Source organism: Hypomesus nipponensis, chromosome 20, assembly GCF_054491055.1.
Source record: "Hypomesus nipponensis isolate SF chromosome 20, ASM5449105v1, whole genome shotgun sequence".
NCBI classification, from domain to species: Eukaryota; Metazoa; Chordata; class Actinopteri; order Osmeriformes; family Osmeridae; genus Hypomesus; species Hypomesus nipponensis.
In genome coordinates this window covers 9,610,241-9,630,000 of record NC_140380.1, presented here as the reverse complement: position 1 = coordinate 9,630,000, position 19,760 = coordinate 9,610,241, and the positions used below count along the sequence as shown (strand labels likewise).

The window sequence follows — 19,760 nt, the reverse complement described above, 5'->3', positions numbered from 1 at the left end:
TGTCACTGGGGCTGTAGGCAGGAGCTTCATGCTCTCCTTCTCTCCTCCTCCTCTCTCCTCCTCACCCACCTCTCCTCTCTCCTCCTCATCCCCCTCTCCTTTTCTGCTCCTCCTTCTCTCCTCCTCACCCACCTCTCCTCTCTCCTCCTCTTCCTCCTCTCCTCCTCACCCACCTCTCCTCTCTCCTCCTCATCCCCCTCTCCTTCTCTCCTCCTCCTTCTCTCCTCCTCACCCACCTCTCCTCTCTCCTCCTCACCCACCTCTCCTCTCTCCTCCTCATCCCCCTCTCCTTCTCTCCTCCTCCTTCTCTCCTCCTCACCCCCTCTCCTTCTCTCCTCCTCATCCCCCTCTCCTTCTCTCCTCCTCCTTCTCTCCTCCTCACCCCCTCTCCTTCTCTCCTCCTCATCCCCCTCTCCTTCGCTCCTCCTCATCCCCCTCTCCTCTCTCCAGGGCGGTCGAGCATCCACAGCAGCTAACACAGTGGTTCCAAAGACAAGAATCCGATCATGCACATGGTGGATGACATCATGAGGAGAGGTTGTGTGAAGTCCTTTTCAATGTCATGAACAGAACAGGCCATATGCCTTAATAATGCTGCTAATCCATTTGGTTAAGTGAACAGAGATGACAGTGAGATGACTTGTGGGGTGGTGAGTGGAGGTTCTGTATGTCAAACCTCACATCTCAGGTGAGGATTGAATGTGGAGGGCTCAGTTGCCTTCCAAACACTGACGCCGACTCGGCGCAACTTGTCTGCCTAGAGACTGGACTAACGATCCAGGGTAACGGAGAGAGGTGTGTGTGTGTGTGTGTGTGTCATACGCTCATGAGTTGCAGTGGCACATTCCTGAGGGGTATTGTGTGTGTGTTTTCCTGGGGGGCACCAGATCCAGTGCCCCCCTCACTCCCCCCAGGCATCAGCAGTGCACCCCCCCCCCCTCCCCTCCCCTCTCCTCCCCTCCCCCTCACTCCTTTGGCCCTTTACAAGCCAATTCTCTTTATATAGCTTCCACTGAAACACTCACTCTATCACAATACACAGCAGTGCAAATACCCTGCACACTGCATGCCTGGACTGCTGGAGAATAGTTGGCTCAATGCATAGCCTCACACTCACACACACACACACACACACACACACAGTCTCTCACACACACACACACACAGTCTCTCACACACACACACACACACACACACACACACACACAGTCTCTCACACACACACACACACACACACACACACACACACACACACAGTGTCTCACACACACATGCTTATAAAGTTTCTCTCACACACACACACACACACACACACACACACAGTCTCTCACACACACATGCTTATAAAGTTTCACACACACACACACACACACTTGTCTTACCACAATCTCTCACACAGTCACACACACACCAGCTGACAAACACACACGAGCACACTGATTCAGTACACACTGAATTGTTATTCTACAGGGGGGGGGGGGGGGGGGAGGAAGCGTGTGGATGTGTCTGTGCTGAGTCAGCACACACAATACTGAGGGGGGAGAACAAGATGAAAAAGTAAAACCAGAAGTGAGATAAAGTGTTTGTGTGGTGGATGGGTGTGGGAGTTAAAGAGAGAGGGAGAGAGAGAGAGAAAGAGACCGAGAGAGAGAGAGAAAGAGACAGAGAGAGGGAAAGAGAAAGAGAGAAAGAGACAGGGAGAGAGGGAAAGAGAAAGATAAAGAGAGGAAAAGCAAGAAAGAGGGGTAACAGTCAAAGGCATTCCTGGGCTGTGAGTCAATAGCAGCAGGAAGACAGTTCTGGCAGAAACAGTCCCCACCACAACCTAGGACTACACACACCCTCCACCTCCACACACACACTCACCTCCACACACACACACTCACCTCCACACACCCTCCTCCTCCACCACTTACAGGACTACACACAGGCCTGTCTGTCTGTCTATCAGGCCCATGTTTGTCTGGGCCCTCCCAAGGGGTAGGAGACATACACCCTGTTACTGACACCAAGACTATATGCCCTGTCAAGTGGACCAATCCCAAATTAAAAGGGTTTGAAAACCCCATTGTTATTTTCAAACCACTTCCCCCTACACACACACACACACACACACCGCTGTACACTTAGGAGAATGTCAGTCCATAAATTCTTCACACACACACACGTCTGCGCGAGCACACACACACAGGGTTAATGATTTACTGTTGATTTACTCACATGGAGTTTAAACACAGAGCTTTGCAGGCTTCTGTCCTGCAGATACAGCACAATAGCATCTTGGTCAGCGTTGATGGAGACTGACTGACTGACTGACATGCTAACACACTGACTGACATGCTAACACACTGACTTACACACTTGTAGGTCCTTCATTCACCAGCAGCACACACAGAGGGAACGACAGTTGTAAGATATGACAGGAAAAAGAACTGTGCTCTGACCTCAAAACAGAAAAGGTAGAAACCATTGTTTAGGCTGCTATGTAAATATATCTGAGAATAGAGACTGAATACCAACTGTCTTGATTTAGAACATCCGTTTTAAAATCAGAGCATAAGTTATTTGGCTGAACAAATTAATTCACTGTGCAAGTAATTTGATAGTGTTCACGGGTCAAACTGTAATTACGAAGGTTTTAAGAACCGACTAAGCAATGTTTGAAACTTAGGATACATCAAAGGATTACGAGGTCAGCATCGCCTTTTAAAAAGGCTACAAACACACGCATTGAGGAAACGGCAAACTCGCAGAATTCCAACACAAACCCCTGTGAAAGGAAAATCGCTTCTGCAGACTGTGAACAGAGTGCCAGCATAATCATCATTGTTGCTATGATACTGCACGCTGGATTTTCTCTTTCGTATATATTTGCCACATGAAATAACTTCTATGTAGCCTATGTTACGTGGGTTTTATTGTCAAATAAGTAGGGAAGATTTCAGCACATTCTTTCACAGCGAAGTTTAAAAGGAATTCCGTTATTCACTCTTGTTTACCTTATAATGAAACCGTACAGGAAACGCTCCGTGTACTTTGTTGACGTCTCCGGTACCGTATTTCCATAGAGCAGATCTGAGAAGAGGATTCTGTACAAATTCCTAAAACACTACAGTTCCGTGTGTTGCTTATTATCTAATCCATGTTCATGCTCTATTCTTTTTCCCCCCCGGGAAAGTTTCTTCTTAGACCGGGCAACGTTGCTGCCTCTTCTGATTTCGCACGGGCCCACTGGAAAAGTTGAGGAAACTTTCTTTCCACTTGACTGCGCTATGAAGGGAATGTGTAGAAGAACGGCCCCCTTTCCGAAAAACCGCAGCGGAGTCGCGGCAGCAGTTCGGGCATCTGAAACCGGGCCGAAGCAAGCCCCCCCCCCCCCCCCCCCGCCCCCCTCCTAACCCCCTACCAACCCCCTCGCTTGTAAAGAAATCCTCCAGTTTCTGGAGGGAAATCCCTCCTTCTCCAGTCCTATATAGGAAGTTTGCCAATTTTTTTTCTGCCGTTTCTGTTGGCTTCTAGAGCCGTCGCTCAGCCATGAAATGAAAAATCACAAAGCCCTTTTGTATTTCTGTAAAAACTTTAGCGGGGGTTTACCACGAAGCCAAACGAAGTTCACGCAAAGATAAGTTGGCCTATAACAGTAACACTTTCGCGTCACTCGCCCAACCAAATATGTTACTCTATCATTATAAAAAGTAGCCTATGTTCTTTTTTTAGAAGAAAAAAATATATATTAAATGATTAAATTCATCGGAAATGTTGTGACATTTTCTTTTCCAAACGGCCTTGTCCTGGTTAAAAATGGTCTGCCCCTTTTTCCTTTTCAAAGTGTAGCTGCCGCAAAGGGAACATGGTCGATTGACTGAGATGCGTTAATCACCACGTCTCCATCCACCATCTTCATGAAGATGATCGAAATTCAACGGAGCTACAGGCCAGATCCAACATCCCTGTGCCAACGGTAGACCTCAAGCAGGCCTGGGGCAAGCAGGCCCGTCTATTGTCATCCAAACCAGTTTCACTCACACAAAAGGGACATTCCACATATAACTGTAGCCTAATAAGTGACGATTTCCTCAAAACATTGCGAGGAGAACCAAAAGCCTATATATGAAAATGAAAGAAATACCAATTTTGGCCTGCTATTAGGCCTACTCTCTCCTAATCCTGTTTTTAAAGGGGGACAATAACACAACCTGAAAGTTTTGAAAGAGAAAACGAGCCCTCATTGTGGAATCCAATCTTCTATTGTTGCTTGTTTGAATACCTCAATGTCGATGACTTAGCGCTGGCATGTTCTTCTCTAGGGAGTGTCTACTGTGTGAGATTCATGAGCTTTGTCTACAGGTGAGCAGATGAGGAACACACAATTAAACAACAGGGAAAGGAATGCGCCCTTCCCAAGCTAATGGTTTGTAATTCACTGGACCGACACAACCCGTTAGATCATCGTAGGACAGGTGGCACACCTCAGACTATTGTCACTGTGTAGGTCATGTGATATTCGCAGTTGAGCAGAGATTCTATGAATTCATTTTCTTTGCAGGTGGGAGTGTTGAGAGGATGTGGTATTTGTTTCTGAGCTTGAATCATAACTGAACGCGCGCCTCCAACGTGGATGTGTGTAGGGAGACGAATGTTTTAAACCGACTACATACCCAGCATTGAATCACTGACTTCCAGGAGATCCAGACCGGAGATGGAGTTTTCTGTGCAATAGAGAGAATTCAAGGGTCACAAAAACCTCCTGTCAGCACTACAGGTCTCTCAGAAAACTGCTGATTTTTTTCTCCTATATTTAACAGTTGTGACGTTCGCTGAGCGCCACCGTGTGGTTGCCACGGTGAACTGCACATTTGGGCCTAGATTTAAAAAAAGTTTTGCCCTACTCCAAAGTTTAAGAAACGTTACAATCCCGGGATATTGGAAAACAACGGAACATGAAATAGCTTTAAACGATTGTGGATCCATTGAAGTGCCAGAGAGCTTCGTCCATTTGATAAACTTACCGAGAAAGCTTTTTGCGAATTCGGGAAGGCCGATATGATGTATCCATCCCGCCACCTCGTCCGCGCTCCAGAGCTCGACTGAGATCATTGTGACTTAATTCGTCTTTCTTTAGCTCTTAACTGCTGCGCTACAGTGGAACTAAACAAAAATGTCGATGGGTACACATGTTGTCACTCGTCTTTGGTTTGGTACAAGGATACTGACACGACTTATTGAGTTACATCAGAAGCCAAATTTAAATTCGCCATGCAGGGTACAGTAGATGGCGGAGTGGGTCCGTCACATGTTTTGAGTTGCGATACGTGGATATGGGGCAAGTCATGTTGCCGAGGTTCTCCGGTAATCTCAGACACCCAGGCATGTATGTGGGCATGCGACAGCATGTATTGGAAGCCCCCATTTTTTAGATTTCTACCTTACACTCAAGAGACCATCGCCTTGTAGTTAAAGACTAGATTTGCTCAGAACTCTATAAATTAAAAGCCGCACTAACAGACTGCTGGGCGAATATTTCACAGACATTTATAACACTTACCCGAATTTGTTTAAGTGGTAAAAAGTCCATTATTTGCCACGCGTTGATGAGGTGAGAAGCACAATACCTCGCCAGGTGAGGGTGGAGCTTAGGCAACAACATCGCGGTGCATCATGGGAAATGTAGTTTACAAACACAATCCAACACCATATTTGTTTTAGCGAAAAATCTGAGACGCGTCTTCACCAATTCCCAAACGGAAGAAACAGGCGGACACAAATGTTGATGTTTGACACCAACGAATTTATTTCCTTGAGCTGTGGCTCAGATCACATGACTTAGGACAGCTCGACCACTCAGAGAACAACTATCTAACAAGCCACTGAGGTTGAAGGACAGGGGGGGAACCGTCAGGAGAACTTAACCAAGGTTACAGTGTGGAACGTGGACTACAGCAGGTCATGATTAAGAGGGGAGGAGTCAGAGGAATATAAAATATATGACACAACACGTTTTAAGTTAGAAGGTTGTAATACTCATAAGCTGGCTATACAAGAACGATGACATCACACACAGTTTTGCGGGGACAAAGATAACAAACGTCCTGATTAGTGAACAGTTGAAGGTGACTGCTTAAATCATTGTCTCCATAGAAACACTGCTGAAACATGTGCATGAGGGTGTTGAATCAGCCTCCAGTAACAAACACCATCTCCTCCTAGGTGTGTGTGTGTGTGTGTGTGTGTGTGTGGGGAGGGGCTTAGGCGCTGCTGAGGGCTTCCACACCTGGCAGAACTTTACCTGTGGAGACACAGAGAGGAGAGAGAGGGGGGTTACCATGGATACACCTCGTTCCAGAACCCTCTTGACGTCTACACAGCAGAAACCATGACCGCGTTCTGTCAGGTGACCGCGTTCTGTCAGGTGACCGCGTTCTGTCAGGTGACCGCGTTCTGTCAGGTGACCGCGTGCGTGTTTACTAAGTCACACAGCTTCGACTGCGGAGAGAGAGCTCGGTGTAGTCCGCGGCAACGGCACCCGGCGAGAGAGAGATGGAAGAGGTTGGGGGAGGGGGGGGGGGGGGAACAAAATGGCGTCCGGCAGCGCTCACCTTCCAGCAGCTCCAGACTGGCTCCGCCCCCCGTGCTCACGTGGCTCACCTTGTCCTCAGTGTCCCACTTGGCGCAGCAGGTGGCAGTGTCGCCTCCACCTGGAGGGGAAACGCCACCGTTGGAACGTTCAGCTCAGCAGCTTCTGAAGCGTGCGTGCAGTGTACCCACCCCCCCCCCCCCTTTCCCCAACATACAGTCCTTATGTCGTCCTCATTTGCCCGTAGGCCATTTTACCTTTTACAATTCCCCCCCCCCATTTCCTGTTTGACGGCATTATGGACAGAACTCCTGACTGTCCTCGCAGAGAAGGCCTGCACATGACTAACAGACCACTTTCCATTAGCTGTGGGACGAATGTAAAGATATCAAGAGTTGTGCGCCATCTACTGGTGAACAGATACAACTACAAGACAGAAATGAATCCTCAAACAGCACATAGGTGGTGGAAAGGATAAATCATTGCCAAACATTAGGCTTGACAGTAATTGAGTAAAGTGCAGATCAGTCCAGTCCAGTGTTTGATACGTGTCGGGTCTTACCAATGATTGTGATGCAGCCTGCCTTGGTCACCTCAACCACCTTGTCCATCAGGTTCTTGGTGCCGTGGGCAAAGTTGTCCCACTCAAACACGCCCACGGGCCCGTTCCACACGATCTGCTTGGCCCGGCACACTGCCTCCCCAAACGCCTTGGAGCTCTCGGGACCGCAGTCCAGACCCTGGGAGGAGAGGAGGAGAGAGGGCAGAGGAGAGGGAGAAAGAGGGGGAGAGAGGAAAGGAGGAGAGAGGGCAGAGGAGAGAGGGCAGAGGAGAGAGGAAAGGAGGAGAGAGTGCAGAGGGGGAGAGAGTGCAGAGGGGGAGAGAGAGCAGAGGGGGAGAGAGAGCAGAGGGGGAGAGAGAGCAGAGGGGGAGAGAGAGCAGAGGGGGAGAGAGAGCAGAGGGGGAGAGAGAGCAGAGGGGGAGATAGGGAGAGAGGGCAGAGGAGAGGAGGAAAGAGGGCAGAAGAGAGGACAGAGAACAAACGATCACTTTCCAGTTCTCCTTCGATTAAAACACCAGCATTTTCACGCAGAAACACCCGCAGGAATCACGAGTGCCATCGGTGCCCGCCGCCCTCACCATCCAGCCAGCCGGGATGCCAGCGGCTACGGTGGCGGTGCCAGTGGTGGCCTTCTCGTCGAAGCCGTTGGCCGTGACAAAGTCGACGGGCAGGTTGATCTTTACGCTGTTCTTCTCTGCCTTGGCCATCAGGTCCTTGACGATCTTGGCTCCCTCCTCGTCGTAGAGGGACGTACCAATCTGAGGCGGGGGACACAAGGAAGAGACAGATTAGAATCTTCCAAAATGTGCCACTTTTTCTTCCCCTTCCTCCGCCCCCCCCCCCCCTTCCTCCACCTGCACCCCCACCCCTTCCTCTCTCGCTCCTCACCTCCATGTTGTTGAGGACCTTGAGGAAGGTGAAGGCCATGCCTCCTCCGATAATCATCTCGTTCACTTGGTCCAACATGTTGTTGATCAGCTGGATCTTGTCCTTCACCTTGGCCCTGCACACAACAACACATACGCCTCCATTATGGTTCTGCATCTTAATGAAAAGGGTGCTATGATAGCAACTACTATTACATAGATTTGATCAGAAAGTGTAGGGACAGAAATGCTTTCAGAAATAACTACTTCAGAAATAACGATTTATTAGTTTAACAACCTTCAGTGGTAAACTCCAAAGCACTTGAATTAAGCAGCCCCCCCCCCTCCCCCACCCCAGCAATGTCTGCTTCTATGTGTACAATAGTCCCTATGGTGAGGGAACAAAAGAGCTGATCTAGGCAGAAAAGTGAGTTCGCTTTGAAAATACACAACTGGAGGCAGCCCGAGGATCTGATTGGCGCAGAGTGGGAGTGACAGTTGCACAATGCCGGGTGGGGGGGCTGAGATGGACTCTGACTCAGAGCCAAGTTCCTCCTGAGGTTAGCGACAGCTCGCTCCCTGTGGCGGGAGCACCGCTAGCCAGCCAGGAGCGTCAGTACAAAACAGAAGAACGGCTCGCTTTGTGAGCTAGCTAGCTAGCTAGCTCATCTGTGTCAGCTAGCGCACACACGCTACGCTATGCTACGCTACTGTAAGAAGGTCAATTGGTTCAAGTCCATGCTCAGTTCAGATAGGGTTGTCCAGTAACCCACACTGTGCCATGACTAGTGTCCGTAAGTAGGAGGAGTAAAAACATGGTTGACCCAGTCCCTACCACCGAAGAAGAACACGGCCCCAACAGATTGAGGAGTTACATAACGAGCTTAGTGTCGTTATTCCTGGAAGCGCGTGTGTATTTTAAACAGAACTTAAAACACCTGGGAAGGCGTGCAGAGGACTGTAACAGGCCTCAGAGTGCCCGGTCAGCAGCCAGGGGTGCTGGGACACGCTGGAGCAGGGCTTACCCTCCTAGGATGGCCAGGAAAGGCCTCTGGGGCTTCTCCAGGGCCATGGCAAAGTAGTCCAGCTCCTTCTTCATCAGGAAGCCTGCGGCCTTCTGGGGCAGGTTCACTCCCACCATGGAGCTGGGACCAGGAGGGAGGGAGGGAGGGCATTTTATAAACATTTATCTTTCGGTGTATTTAATGACACAGTGGTGAAGGTTACCATGGCAGTACTAGACACATTGACAGCTGTGTGTGGGTAGCTTAACCTGTGGGCTCGGTGTGTGTCTGTGTGTGTGCACGCTTCCTTACCTGTGGCCTCTGTGTGCGGTGCCAAAGGCATCGTTGACGTAGACATCTCCCAGCTTGGACAGAGATGCCCTGAAGGAGTCAATCTGCTCCTGAGAGGCCTTGGTCTGAAGGAAGGAGGGACGGGGGAAGGAACAGAGAGGGGGAGAAAGAGACAGACAGACAAACACAGACAGAAGGAGGGGCAGAGAGAGACAGACAGACTTAGTAATCAGAGTGTCCGTAAACTATTCTCAGGATCAGGTTGCCGCTGCTCTTTAGCAGTCAAGGTTCACGACCCCTCGCCTGAGGGGCATGAAAAGGTCAAGGCAGGGTCGAGGGCACCTGGGCCAAATGCCAGGCGCTGAGCAACTGATCCTGGGTCAGTGTTTCAGGGATGCTAGCTCTGTCTTACTGTCCAGGGATTCTCCAAAAGGTCAGTGTGACGACAGCTGGCCCTGCTCTCTCTCTCTCTCTCTCTCTCCCTTCTCTCATTTCCCTTCTTTCCTCCTCAATCCACCTTCCATGGGTATCTTTCTCTCTCCCCAATCCACCCTTACCCACATATCTTTTTCACTCCTCTCTCAACTCCTCGTCTCCTCCCCCCCCCCCCCAAACTTTCTCTCTCCCCCACCCCACATACCAGCCAGGGCTCTGTGGACCAGAAAAGCAACAGCCTTACCCCTGGGCCCAGACTGCCCCCCGCCCCCCCACCCAAATGTCAGCAGTTCATAGGAGCATGGAGCCGTCCTGCCTGCCCCCTCATGCAGGCCTGCATACACCCCCACCACGGGACTCACGCTTGGAGGGGCACTACAGCAGCCAGATAAGCTAACCTCCCACCACCTCCATATTGGGATATATCACTTTCTCCTGCCTACTGTCAAACGTGGAAGTGTTACTTTAAAAAGCTACATGGGACTAAAACTATAGTTGGTAATCCTACAGTGAAATACATTTTGATTTGAAGCCTGAGGTTAAAATCTAGTGTGTATGACCATACAGCTGTAATGGTTTCAGCTTGGTCACCATGTGCAGTCTGTGGCCAAGTCCCTCAACGCCACCCAGCCCTGCAGTGTGCAGAACTCAGTTCTGCAGTGTGCCACTCTCCTGCAGCTGGTGACATCACAGGGACGGTGACTCAGCAAGATCCTACCCTGCAGGGACCACTGAGGCTCGTTGCCGCGGCGCCCGTACCTTGTTGCCGGCGGCGTCCTTGCCCTTGCCCTCCTCCGCCACGTGGAAGCGGAGGTTTTCCAGGAGGATGACTGAGCCGGCCGCGGGGTCGGCACAGGCAGCCTCCACAGCAGGACCCACGCAGTCATCCAGGAAGGTCACGTCCCTGGTGGTGACATCAACATGTATTAATAATAGCTAGCAGCTAGGGGCTAGCAGCTGGGGCTAGCAGCTAGCAGCTGGGAGCAAGAGGCTAAGACCTGGCAGCTAGTGGCTGGGAGCAAGAGGCTAAGACCTTGCAGCTAGCAGCTGGGAGCAAGAGGCTAAGACCTTGCAGCTAGCACCTGGGAGCAAGAGGCTAAGACCTTGCAGCTAGCAGCTGGGAGCAAGAGGCTAAGACCTTGCAGCTAGCAGCAAGAGACTAAGACCTTGCAGCTAGCAGCTGGGAGCAAGAGGCTCGGACCTTGCAGCTAGCAGCAAGAGGCTAGGACCTTGCAGCTAGCAACTAGCAGCAAGAGGCTAGGACCTTGCAACTAGCAGCAAGAGGCTAGGACCTTGCAACTAGCAGCAAGAGGCTAGGACCTTGCAGCTAGCAGCAAGAGGCTAGGACCTTGCAGCTAGCAGCAAGAGGCTAGGACCTTGCAGCTAGCAACTAGCAGCAGGAGGCTAGGACCTTGCAACTAGCAGCTTGGCGCTACATCCTCGCAGCTATAAGCTAGGAGCTAGCACCTAGCAGCTTGAAGCTAGGCCATAGCAGCTAGAACCTAGCTCCGGCCATGGTAGAAGGGACTTAATGGCAGGCGAACGGTGGGCCTGAGGGGTCAAACTCACTTTCCCAGCAGGGTTTTGAGCTCAGCAGCCACAGGCTTCAGGGAGTACTTGTTGGGCATGGGGGTCCCATCTGGACGGCCGAGGTGGCTCATCAGAACCACGGCCTTAGCTCCGTGGTCCAGACAGTGTTTGATGGTCGGGACGGCAGCCTTGATTCTGGTGCACGGAGGTAGAAACACTGTCACTGATTTGCTTCCATAAGATGTAAATTGTACAGATGTAAAATATGTAGAATTCACACAATAGTAGTGCGTGTGTGTGTGTGTGTGTGTGTTCTTCACCTCTGATTGTTTGTGATAGTCTGGTCCTTCATGGGCACATTGAAGTCAACCCTGCAACGACAAAAATACTTACTGAAAACAAAAACACACAACTGACAACTAAAAAGTCTTATGCCAAAGTAAATTCCTGGTCTGTGCAAACTTTCATGGCGAATAAAACCCTTTCTAATTCACACACACACACACACACACACACACACACACACACACACACACACACACACACACACACACACACACACACACACACACACACACACACACACACACACACACACACACACACACACACACACACACACACACACACACACACACACACACACACACACACACACACACACACACAATCAGTGTCATTGCGAAATCCCTGATAACAGGGTTTTCTCCCTTTCCCCCTCTCTCTCTCTCTCTCTCTCTCTCTCTCTCTCTCACACACACTCACTCACTCCAGGACAGACCAATCACAGTCATGCTCGCTGCTCTTCCCACCATCTACCGGCAACCCAGGTATAAATGATTGACAGGCTGGGTGTGAAGACAGATCCCTCTCAAGAAAGATTTCAGCGCTAATCCTTGCAAGAGGGGCAGTTATATCTGCCCACAGCGCACCATCGGTGTCTCTCTCATACTCAAGAAAACATGGCTGCAATTATTCTGCAGATTACATAATATCCCCTCCTCCCTCTCATTCCATTTCACCCCAGGCCCACTTGATGCGCTAGCTACTCAAGGCTAGCTCAGTTAGCTTTGCAAGTGACAGCAGCAGCAGTACAAATAGGGTTTATCCACCCCTTTGCCCCGCCCCACCCTACACACAGACAATCCCCCCCCCCCCCCCCCCCCCCTCCTTTGTCAAATGCCCATCACAATTTCGTTGTATGAAAACCCCGCAATCAGCATAAAACGGACAATGCCGGGTAGCGCCAGTACATCCAGGCACTACAGTAGGAACCACACAACACAGAGGGCCGCTAACTGTATGTTGCCAAAGTGAGAGCAGGGAAAGCGAGGATGTGGCTGCTTTCTGGTGAATCAAGTCGGAATGAAAAGCTTCGCGCAGGTCGAGCGATTCAATCCCTGACACGTTTAGATATCCATGGCAACAATGCACTGTTCGGGCATAGAGTGTCTATTTCTTCAGCACAGAGTTCGCATCCATGGCATATTTATCTGGACACAAACACAGATATGCGGGTTCAGGCTATAGCCAGGGATGGAATGAGATTGTCATGTATTTGACTTCGTTACTGGGCACTAATTATCAGATGCAATAAGTTAACAAATATTTTAGGCAGAAAATGATCAAACGGGAAACGATTAAGAGAGATGGGGTTGAATCTACGCCTTGCACCTTCTTAGGGGATCAAGCCCACTGAGTAGACGGCTACGGAAAGGCCCTCTGACATTTCAAAAGGTGGGGTGTCATTTTTCACTGCTCTAAACCACTGCGTAGGCCATGCCGTGGACTGAGCGGCATCACGGCACAGAAATATGAGCAGAACGATAACCTTTGTCAATGAAAAGGTGAGAATGTTAGTGTTAATAATACCAGTTCGGACTGTGATAAAACACTCCACATTCCAAACTCGCGCAATGGATACATATACCAGTGACAGGCGGTCGATGATAAATGACTTTAGATTTTAATTGCTTACGAAATTTCCACATATTGACGAACTTATCGATGCAACTTTTGCAGCATCCATTCGGCACGTAGTAGGCACGTAACTCGCCTGATGAGGACGTGAGTCTAGACGAGTTCACTTCCTGCGTTCCATCACGACTCACGAGTCAGTGCATCAAATCAACGAGTCCAAACACTACTTGTACAAAATGTGACATAATAACTAATCTCTTTCCATGACAAGGTATTGCTAAAGTTTTAACCAACGTTGCATACTATCAATCGCCCTAACCGTTAGGTACAATGCAGTCAGGAAGTTTCAGGGAAATGACAGTTCAGTAATCTCCTCTCTCCCACGGCTAGCTACCTCCCATCGGATTCAGCCATAATTCGATTTACCTCATGATGACACGCTTTCCTTTCACGTCCACCTTGTCCAGTGTGAGTTTGGTAGACAGCGACATGTTTGAAGGTTTTAATTGCACCTGGGTTGCTTGCTTCTGCTTACACCTCCTTCGCTAGATGGGTCGTTCCGAATGATTTTGACCTTAGTGCGGTGAAAAGGCACTTCGGGTGGGCGGGATAATTACGCCGTATATATCTAATTGGTCTATGTTAGTAAAGAGATTAGGAATCATCACTGTCATTGGATCAAATTGGTGTCTGTCAGAATACGTGCGTGCCCAACCCTCCGCGTGTAAAAACTGACGCATTCGCACGCACGTTTAGTCACGTTTCACTTGTGGATCCATGGTTACAGCAAAGGAAACCTCCCAATGCACGAGGTCGGATGTTTATTAAAATACTGGAAATTCGCTTATTTAATTTTAACCAACCACATGTATAACATTTAGCATCGGACCTAACAGTGGAGGGCGCTGTGGAGTAACAAATGATCATACCATGCTTGCCTGCATCCTAAATAGCTGGATATCAGATCAAGTTGTTTAAGGGTTTATATCTAACTTCCCCTCTCCACTTCCGCTCTTCCCAAAAAAAGCTGCGTTTATGTTTTGTTTTTATGCAAAGGGAGAAATGGACTGTGTTGGGAGACTGGTAGTCATTTATAACACGACTCTTTAATACCATTATTCTATGTCAACCAGCAGTCCCTCATGATAAGGGATCACATATGCAAACTGAAAAACAACAGCACCCTCAATGGGCTGGCTGTACACAGAAGGAAATACGTTATTTCAACATGCCCACTTCTGTTTATATAGTCAATTATTAATGCTTCCTCAAAAGTAAAATGTGAACCTATTCGTACAAGGACATGGTCAATAAGTTGATAACACCCACTGGCAAGAATCAGTCAATAAATGAGTCAGTCATGATTGAGGTTAAACTTAAATTTACTGTCACATACAGTTAACGCCAGAACGGCAACAGGCATTCATTTTTGCGCGAACAAGTAAAATGTATTCTTCTGTACAACCATTGATTGGAATTTTGCTGGAGGAGGGTCTGGTGGTCATCTGTCAGTTTGTCCACAGGAGGGAAAGGAAGAGCAGTTTCACTCCTCTTCTGCGTCCTCTGGCTGCCTCCATGGCAGAGGCTGCCGCTTGCCGACAGGGGACAAGTTCCATGTGATGCCAGTCTGCGTGAGCACCTGCAACCGGAGGAACAAATCATATCAAAACGTTGGGTCTTGATGCTGTGGCACCGACGTGAACATAAGGAACAGTGATCAGAGCAGTGTAGGGGTATGGTATATACAGGATAGCAGGTATACAAGTGCACGGTGATCAGAGTCATGTATACTATGGCACACACAGTACAGCAGGCAAACAAGCAGGAGGGAGCTGACTGACTAGCTAACCTAGTTACTTGTTTGGAGAAACTCCTTCATATAATCTCCCAAACACCTTACAGTGCACAGTGTTACTACAGCAACAGCACTTACAAACGACCAGACAGCCACGCAGAACGCGGCCCCGCCCACAATCAGGCCGTTTCCGTACTTCATGTGGAAGTTCTGTGGTGCTGTGGAGCCTTGTCTCACTTGACGAGTGGCTTGACCTGGAAATAAAGTTGCGTTAGTGCAGAAAAACACACAGGGACAGACGTCACACTGTTAGGCAGGAGTTAGATATGTACTTCGGTCTTTGGCTGTAAGCCAAAACTTTACCACATCGCTGTGAGTGAAGTAAACCGAATTATGACTCGAACTTTGCTTTGTTTTGGAGTAGAAGCAGGTATTCTTAAATACAAAGATCTGCTAACATAATATTATTGAATATTACTGAATTGAGACGAGCCCAACCATATAACGTGCTAAGATTGCTTTTCGACTATTCAAAAGCTTTATAGAAGACATACAACCAACGTCATCTTCACACACATAGTTTTGAAGAGGACGGGTGTTTTTGTTGTGTAGACACTTGATAATGTAGTCTGTGGATGAGGTGAAACGAGGACCCACATCATGACATTGTCTCACTCAGTGAACAAAAACTGAAATATATATTTCGCTACTCCCTTGTTAACGTAATAAAAGCTATACAGTAGTAGAGTGATGGTGATTAAGTCCACACACTATCTCTGCGACATTCACTCTTACAACCAGAAAGCACGAATGAATGTGGCCCGCTGGAAATGCTGCTGGTGGTTACAGTTACACACACACACAGTGCGGTTACCTCATAACGTACAGAACAAAGCAGAATACTTCACAAACCATTGTAGTTAGAATACATTCTAGGGTAGTTGATATAGAAAGGTGTTTTACCGGAAAGGTTCAGCGCAGCTTTAGCAAACCGGTACATGATGGCTTGAATCTTAACTTCAATATACCCTTGACGAAAACAGAAAACAAAATGGCAGAACGTTGACACAAATTCACCGGATGTGAGCTAAGAACGTAACGAGCATGCGTAGCCACTCTCCGTATCTAGTCATGCCCCGAAATCTATGACTGTAACGTTTTAGCCGTCTTTGTAATGATATTTATAGTAACAATATAAAATATCAAACGTGTGCAATCGATTTAATTTAACACTATAAAAGTTTGTTATACATGAATGTGATAAGTACTAATACAAAAAAATCTCCTATTTGCTTCAGTGTCAGGATGGCCGAGTGGTCTAAGGCGCCAGACTCAAGGATTAATACCTTCCGTGGTAACGGGTCTTCTGGTCTCCGAATGGAGGCGTGGGTTCAAATCCCACTTCTGACATACCTTTTACAACTCATTATGCTTTCTGAAAGAACTAGCCGTTTCACATGTAACCAATCTTAGATACTCATTTGTTTTATTTTACATACCTGTCCCCTTAGTATTAGTTAATTAGACTTTGAACCTATTCTATAGTTAGACTAGTTTAAACTTACACCACTTATTTACAATTTACTCGTATATGTTGAATGTATGCACCCTCCTGCTAAAATAAATTCCTTGTCTGTGCAAACTTTCATGGCGATTAAATCCCTTTCTGATTCTTAAGTGTAAACAATAATTTTAACATTCTCTTTCTGAAGAACGTGTATGCTTTCTGGACCTGCTTATTTAATGGTTGCCTTCTTATTGGTCATTATATAAGATATATATATATATATATATACGTTTAATAATACGTTTTATTTAAACAAGCAAGTAAAACAAATAGATGGATAGACAAGAGATAGTGTATGGGGCACTTGCTTTAAGGAAGAACACTAATAACACCATGACAACCAATTTTTTTCCAAGCCTCTCCCATAAAAACCACACAAACATAACACAGCTGTTGATTATCCATTGGTATGATTTATTTGTCATATCAAAATATCATTCTTAAGGTTACTCACAAAACATTTTACAATGACACAGCTAGTTCACCTATCAATGGACGTTCTTGTAATTGGGTTCCTGTCCTTCCTGTGTTCCACTAGTCGGGTCTCCAGATCCGGTTCTCAGAGATCAACCCTTTCCATGAACAAGAGTTGAAAACAACACCATCTCCTCGCTCAACAACAACAACAGGATAAAGAACATTTGCGCTGAGTAATAATAAACATGCGGGAAGCTACAACAACCAGCATACTGGCTACAGTATCGTAATGAAATTACTAGGTCTCTGTGTGTGTAACTGTTAAGGTGATGTTGAATGTGAGTGCCGGCAGGTCATAGAGGAAAGGGGGAGGGGGGGGGCAAGTGGTGGAAGACCTCCATTAAGACAAACAGACTATAAGTTATATTGGTGGTTCATAACGGTTGTCGGGATGTTGAACAGGAGGAATGTCAAGAACAGTCAGCCTCGGATCACTCAAATGGTTTGCTTGAATCATGCTGCCATTCCAAGTATGACCAAGAAAAGCGAGTCCATGATACAACGATTCAACACCCTCACGCAACGAAGGTACATGTTACGCTGTGAAATGACGAACCTACTGCCATGTAGAAGGGTTATTGTACAAACACAATCTAAAACGTATGCAATTGTGACGCGATCTGTGGCATGTCAAATTAGCGCTAGGGAGGATTGTACGGCCCATGAGCAACATGGTGAAATAAAACACACAAAGGAAAACCATGTCCCCTAATGGTCACAACCGAAGGCAATGAGTTTCACATTATTCATACATAATTAAGGCTTTTGGATTTCCCTTGTGCATGTTGTGTGTGTGTGTGTGTGTGTGTGTGTGTTCTAGTCCGTTTTTTTATCTTTGACGTCCTCGTCGTCTGTGTACTCGGCGGGCTCCTCGCCGGGCTTCAGAAGTTTCCCGATGTAGTCGTACTTTTCTGCGGAGGGCCCGAGAACAAAAACAAAACACACACAGAGTTAAATGGAGAGACCCGTGCCTGACTCACTGTAGACAACTCAAGGACAAACGCAGAACGAAGAAAAGGCCCGGAAAGCGTACAGAGAAGTGATTTATTAGTCATTTGGCAACTATTGGCAACAACATCCATGTGGCAGTCCTTCGGGTATTTCTAGACCAGATGTTTCACGCCAACGTTCTACGCGACAGACGCGCGTGGGATGGAGGGGTTACCGTAGCGAGTTCTACGGCGGTCGAGATAAGATTCGACGCGAGCGGAGGAGTGGAGGGTGCGAGGAATGCGAACTCACGGGTAAACTGAGTCTCCCACTCGGAGAGACTCTCCTGCTGCATGGCGTTGAGGTCGGACAGGTCGTCATGGACGTCCTTCAGGGCCTCCTTCTCCAGACAAAACGTGGCCAATCCCCTGGAAGCATCTTTCCCGGCAAACACTCCATAAGGACCATCTGAAAGCAGTAGATAATGGCACACACACACAAGGTTTGAACTAGTCTTCATATGAAGGAAAATGCTTTGCATTGTTTACCACTGGCTAAAGGGGCGTTGTTGAACTTTCAACAGTGATTTATATGGTTGGGTCAAAAATAGGTGTTGGGTATGAATTAAAGTGGGTGTAGACTGGAATTTTAGGAATGACAAACGTGTTTGAGCAACATTTACACCAGCCCTAACATTTCAGTGAAACTGACCTTCATGCTTCCACGTTTAAATGTGTTAAATCTCAGACCTATGTGCTCAGGTTAGTTATTAACTTTATTAATTTAACGATTGCCTTCTTATTTCATCTTTCAATGAGTTTACAATCTACAATATCACTAAAGTAGCCACGTAATGCCCCAGAATGTTGCATGACGGTAAATGTAGAAACAATCACTTCTGTGACAAGGTAGGCTGAACTTTGTACACTCAACAGTGGCTGCGAAGCTAGCGTGTTGTGAAATTTGACTAACAGTTAAGTCATGAAGAATAAAAAGGGGGTGTGGCGAGGAGCTAGTGTGTACAGAAGTTACTTTTGCCATGGGAAAATATAGGAAGGGGTTTCATTGTTATTGTTTAAAAAGGAACACTTGTTGCCAACACGAGAAAGGAAGGGCACGCAGCACTAAGTTAACAGACAAATTAATAATTTACCTTTGAGGAAAATAAGTGGGTTGCCTGTGTTTTTTTTAAACAACATAGGCTCAAACAAGAAATACAATTACGTAATAGCGAACCAGAACAATAACCTCATTACCTGGACCATAGAATTTCTTTCCTCGGGTCACATCGAATACTTTTCCATTAACAGCCATGAGAATTCGAGGATCTTGGAGGCCGTCGTATGGTTGCAACTCAGACAACGTAAAATCTCTTTTTTTGAGTTTGGGCAAAGGCTGCTCCACTTCGCCGTAATCGGGCGTCTTGTCTCCACGGAAAATTTTGTACAGCAGGAATATGCAAAGGCCCAGAAGACTTAAATTCAGAGGGGACGTAAATATTTCTTGTAAAATTCCTGAAGAACTTTGCTCTGCCCCTTCGGTATCAGCCATGTTTGTTTCTGCAAGCTTGGGCTTGGTCTGGAAATGAAGAAGTGAGACAGGACGCGCGAGGGCGGTAACAATGCACCAATCACAATCAGGGAGTTGTGTTTTCTGAGTTCGGTGTGCGCTAGGAAATATATTTAACAGAAATTGTAAAGAAATTTGCGATATGTAAATATATCAGACGCTAATTTAAAAAGTTGTTTTTAATGGGGAGAAAATGTATCACTTGAAACTAAATTTGAATAATTTATGTCGGAAAATTTG

General features: G+C 47.4%; 4 protein-coding genes and 1 non-coding gene across 7 annotated transcripts in view; 1 reads left to right on the top strand and 4 right to left on the bottom strand.

Moving 5' to 3' along the window:
• amot (angiomotin) overlaps positions 1-5,186 on the bottom strand; it is a 27,523-nt gene extending 22,337 nt beyond the window's left edge. For 2 of the 3 annotated variants that reach the window (XM_084683764.1, XM_084683765.1), the window contains exons 1-2: positions 5,010-5,186; positions 4,659-4,709 (exon numbers count right to left, since the gene is read on the bottom strand). In XM_084683764.1, coding sequence (XP_084539890.1) covers positions 4,659-4,709; positions 5,010-5,097 — 139 coding nt within the window. In that variant the 5' untranslated portion in view covers positions 5,098-5,186. Of the gene's footprint in view, positions 1-2,999; positions 3,239-4,658; positions 4,710-5,009 lie in introns of those variants that run through there. The other variant, XM_084683766.1, reaches the window with a different exon arrangement.
• A 581-nt stretch (positions 5,187-5,767) lies between these two features.
• Positions 5,768-13,767, bottom strand: pgk1 (phosphoglycerate kinase 1). The gene is made up of 11 exons (XM_084684087.1): positions 13,609-13,767; positions 11,583-11,633; positions 11,302-11,457; positions 10,492-10,636; positions 9,319-9,422; positions 9,028-9,147; positions 8,025-8,139; positions 7,715-7,894; positions 7,137-7,314; positions 6,597-6,695; positions 5,768-6,286 (listed from the first exon to the last, which is right to left on the bottom strand). The coding sequence occupies exons 1-11, from the start codon at positions 13,671-13,673 to the stop codon at positions 6,246-6,248; spliced, it is 1,254 nt and encodes a 417-aa protein (XP_084540213.1). The 5' UTR covers positions 13,674-13,767; the 3' UTR covers positions 5,768-6,245.
• A 779-nt stretch (positions 13,768-14,546) lies between these two features.
• Positions 14,547-16,082, bottom strand: cox7b (cytochrome c oxidase subunit 7B). The gene is made up of 3 exons (XM_084683871.1): positions 15,941-16,082; positions 15,116-15,231; positions 14,547-14,821 (listed from the first exon to the last, which is right to left on the bottom strand). Exons 1-3 carry the CDS (start codon positions 15,975-15,977, stop codon positions 14,726-14,728), a joined length of 249 nt encoding a protein of 82 aa, XP_084539997.1. The 5' UTR covers positions 15,978-16,082; the 3' UTR covers positions 14,547-14,725.
• Positions 16,083-16,276: 194 nt separating this feature from the next.
• On the top strand, positions 16,277-16,387 carry trnal-caa (transfer RNA leucine (anticodon CAA)). The gene is made up of 2 exons: positions 16,277-16,314; positions 16,342-16,387. It is a non-coding gene; the product is annotated as a tRNA-Leu (tRNA).
• Positions 16,388-16,937: 550 nt separating this feature from the next.
• On the bottom strand, positions 16,938-19,650 carry pgrmc1 (progesterone receptor membrane component 1). Its single transcript, XM_084683787.1, has 3 exons — positions 19,208-19,650; positions 18,264-18,419; positions 16,938-17,932 (listed from the first exon to the last, which is right to left on the bottom strand). Exons 1-3 carry the CDS (start codon positions 19,500-19,502, stop codon positions 17,838-17,840), a joined length of 546 nt encoding a protein of 181 aa, XP_084539913.1. The 5' UTR covers positions 19,503-19,650; the 3' UTR covers positions 16,938-17,837.
• Positions 19,651-19,760: the final 110 nt, after the last annotated feature.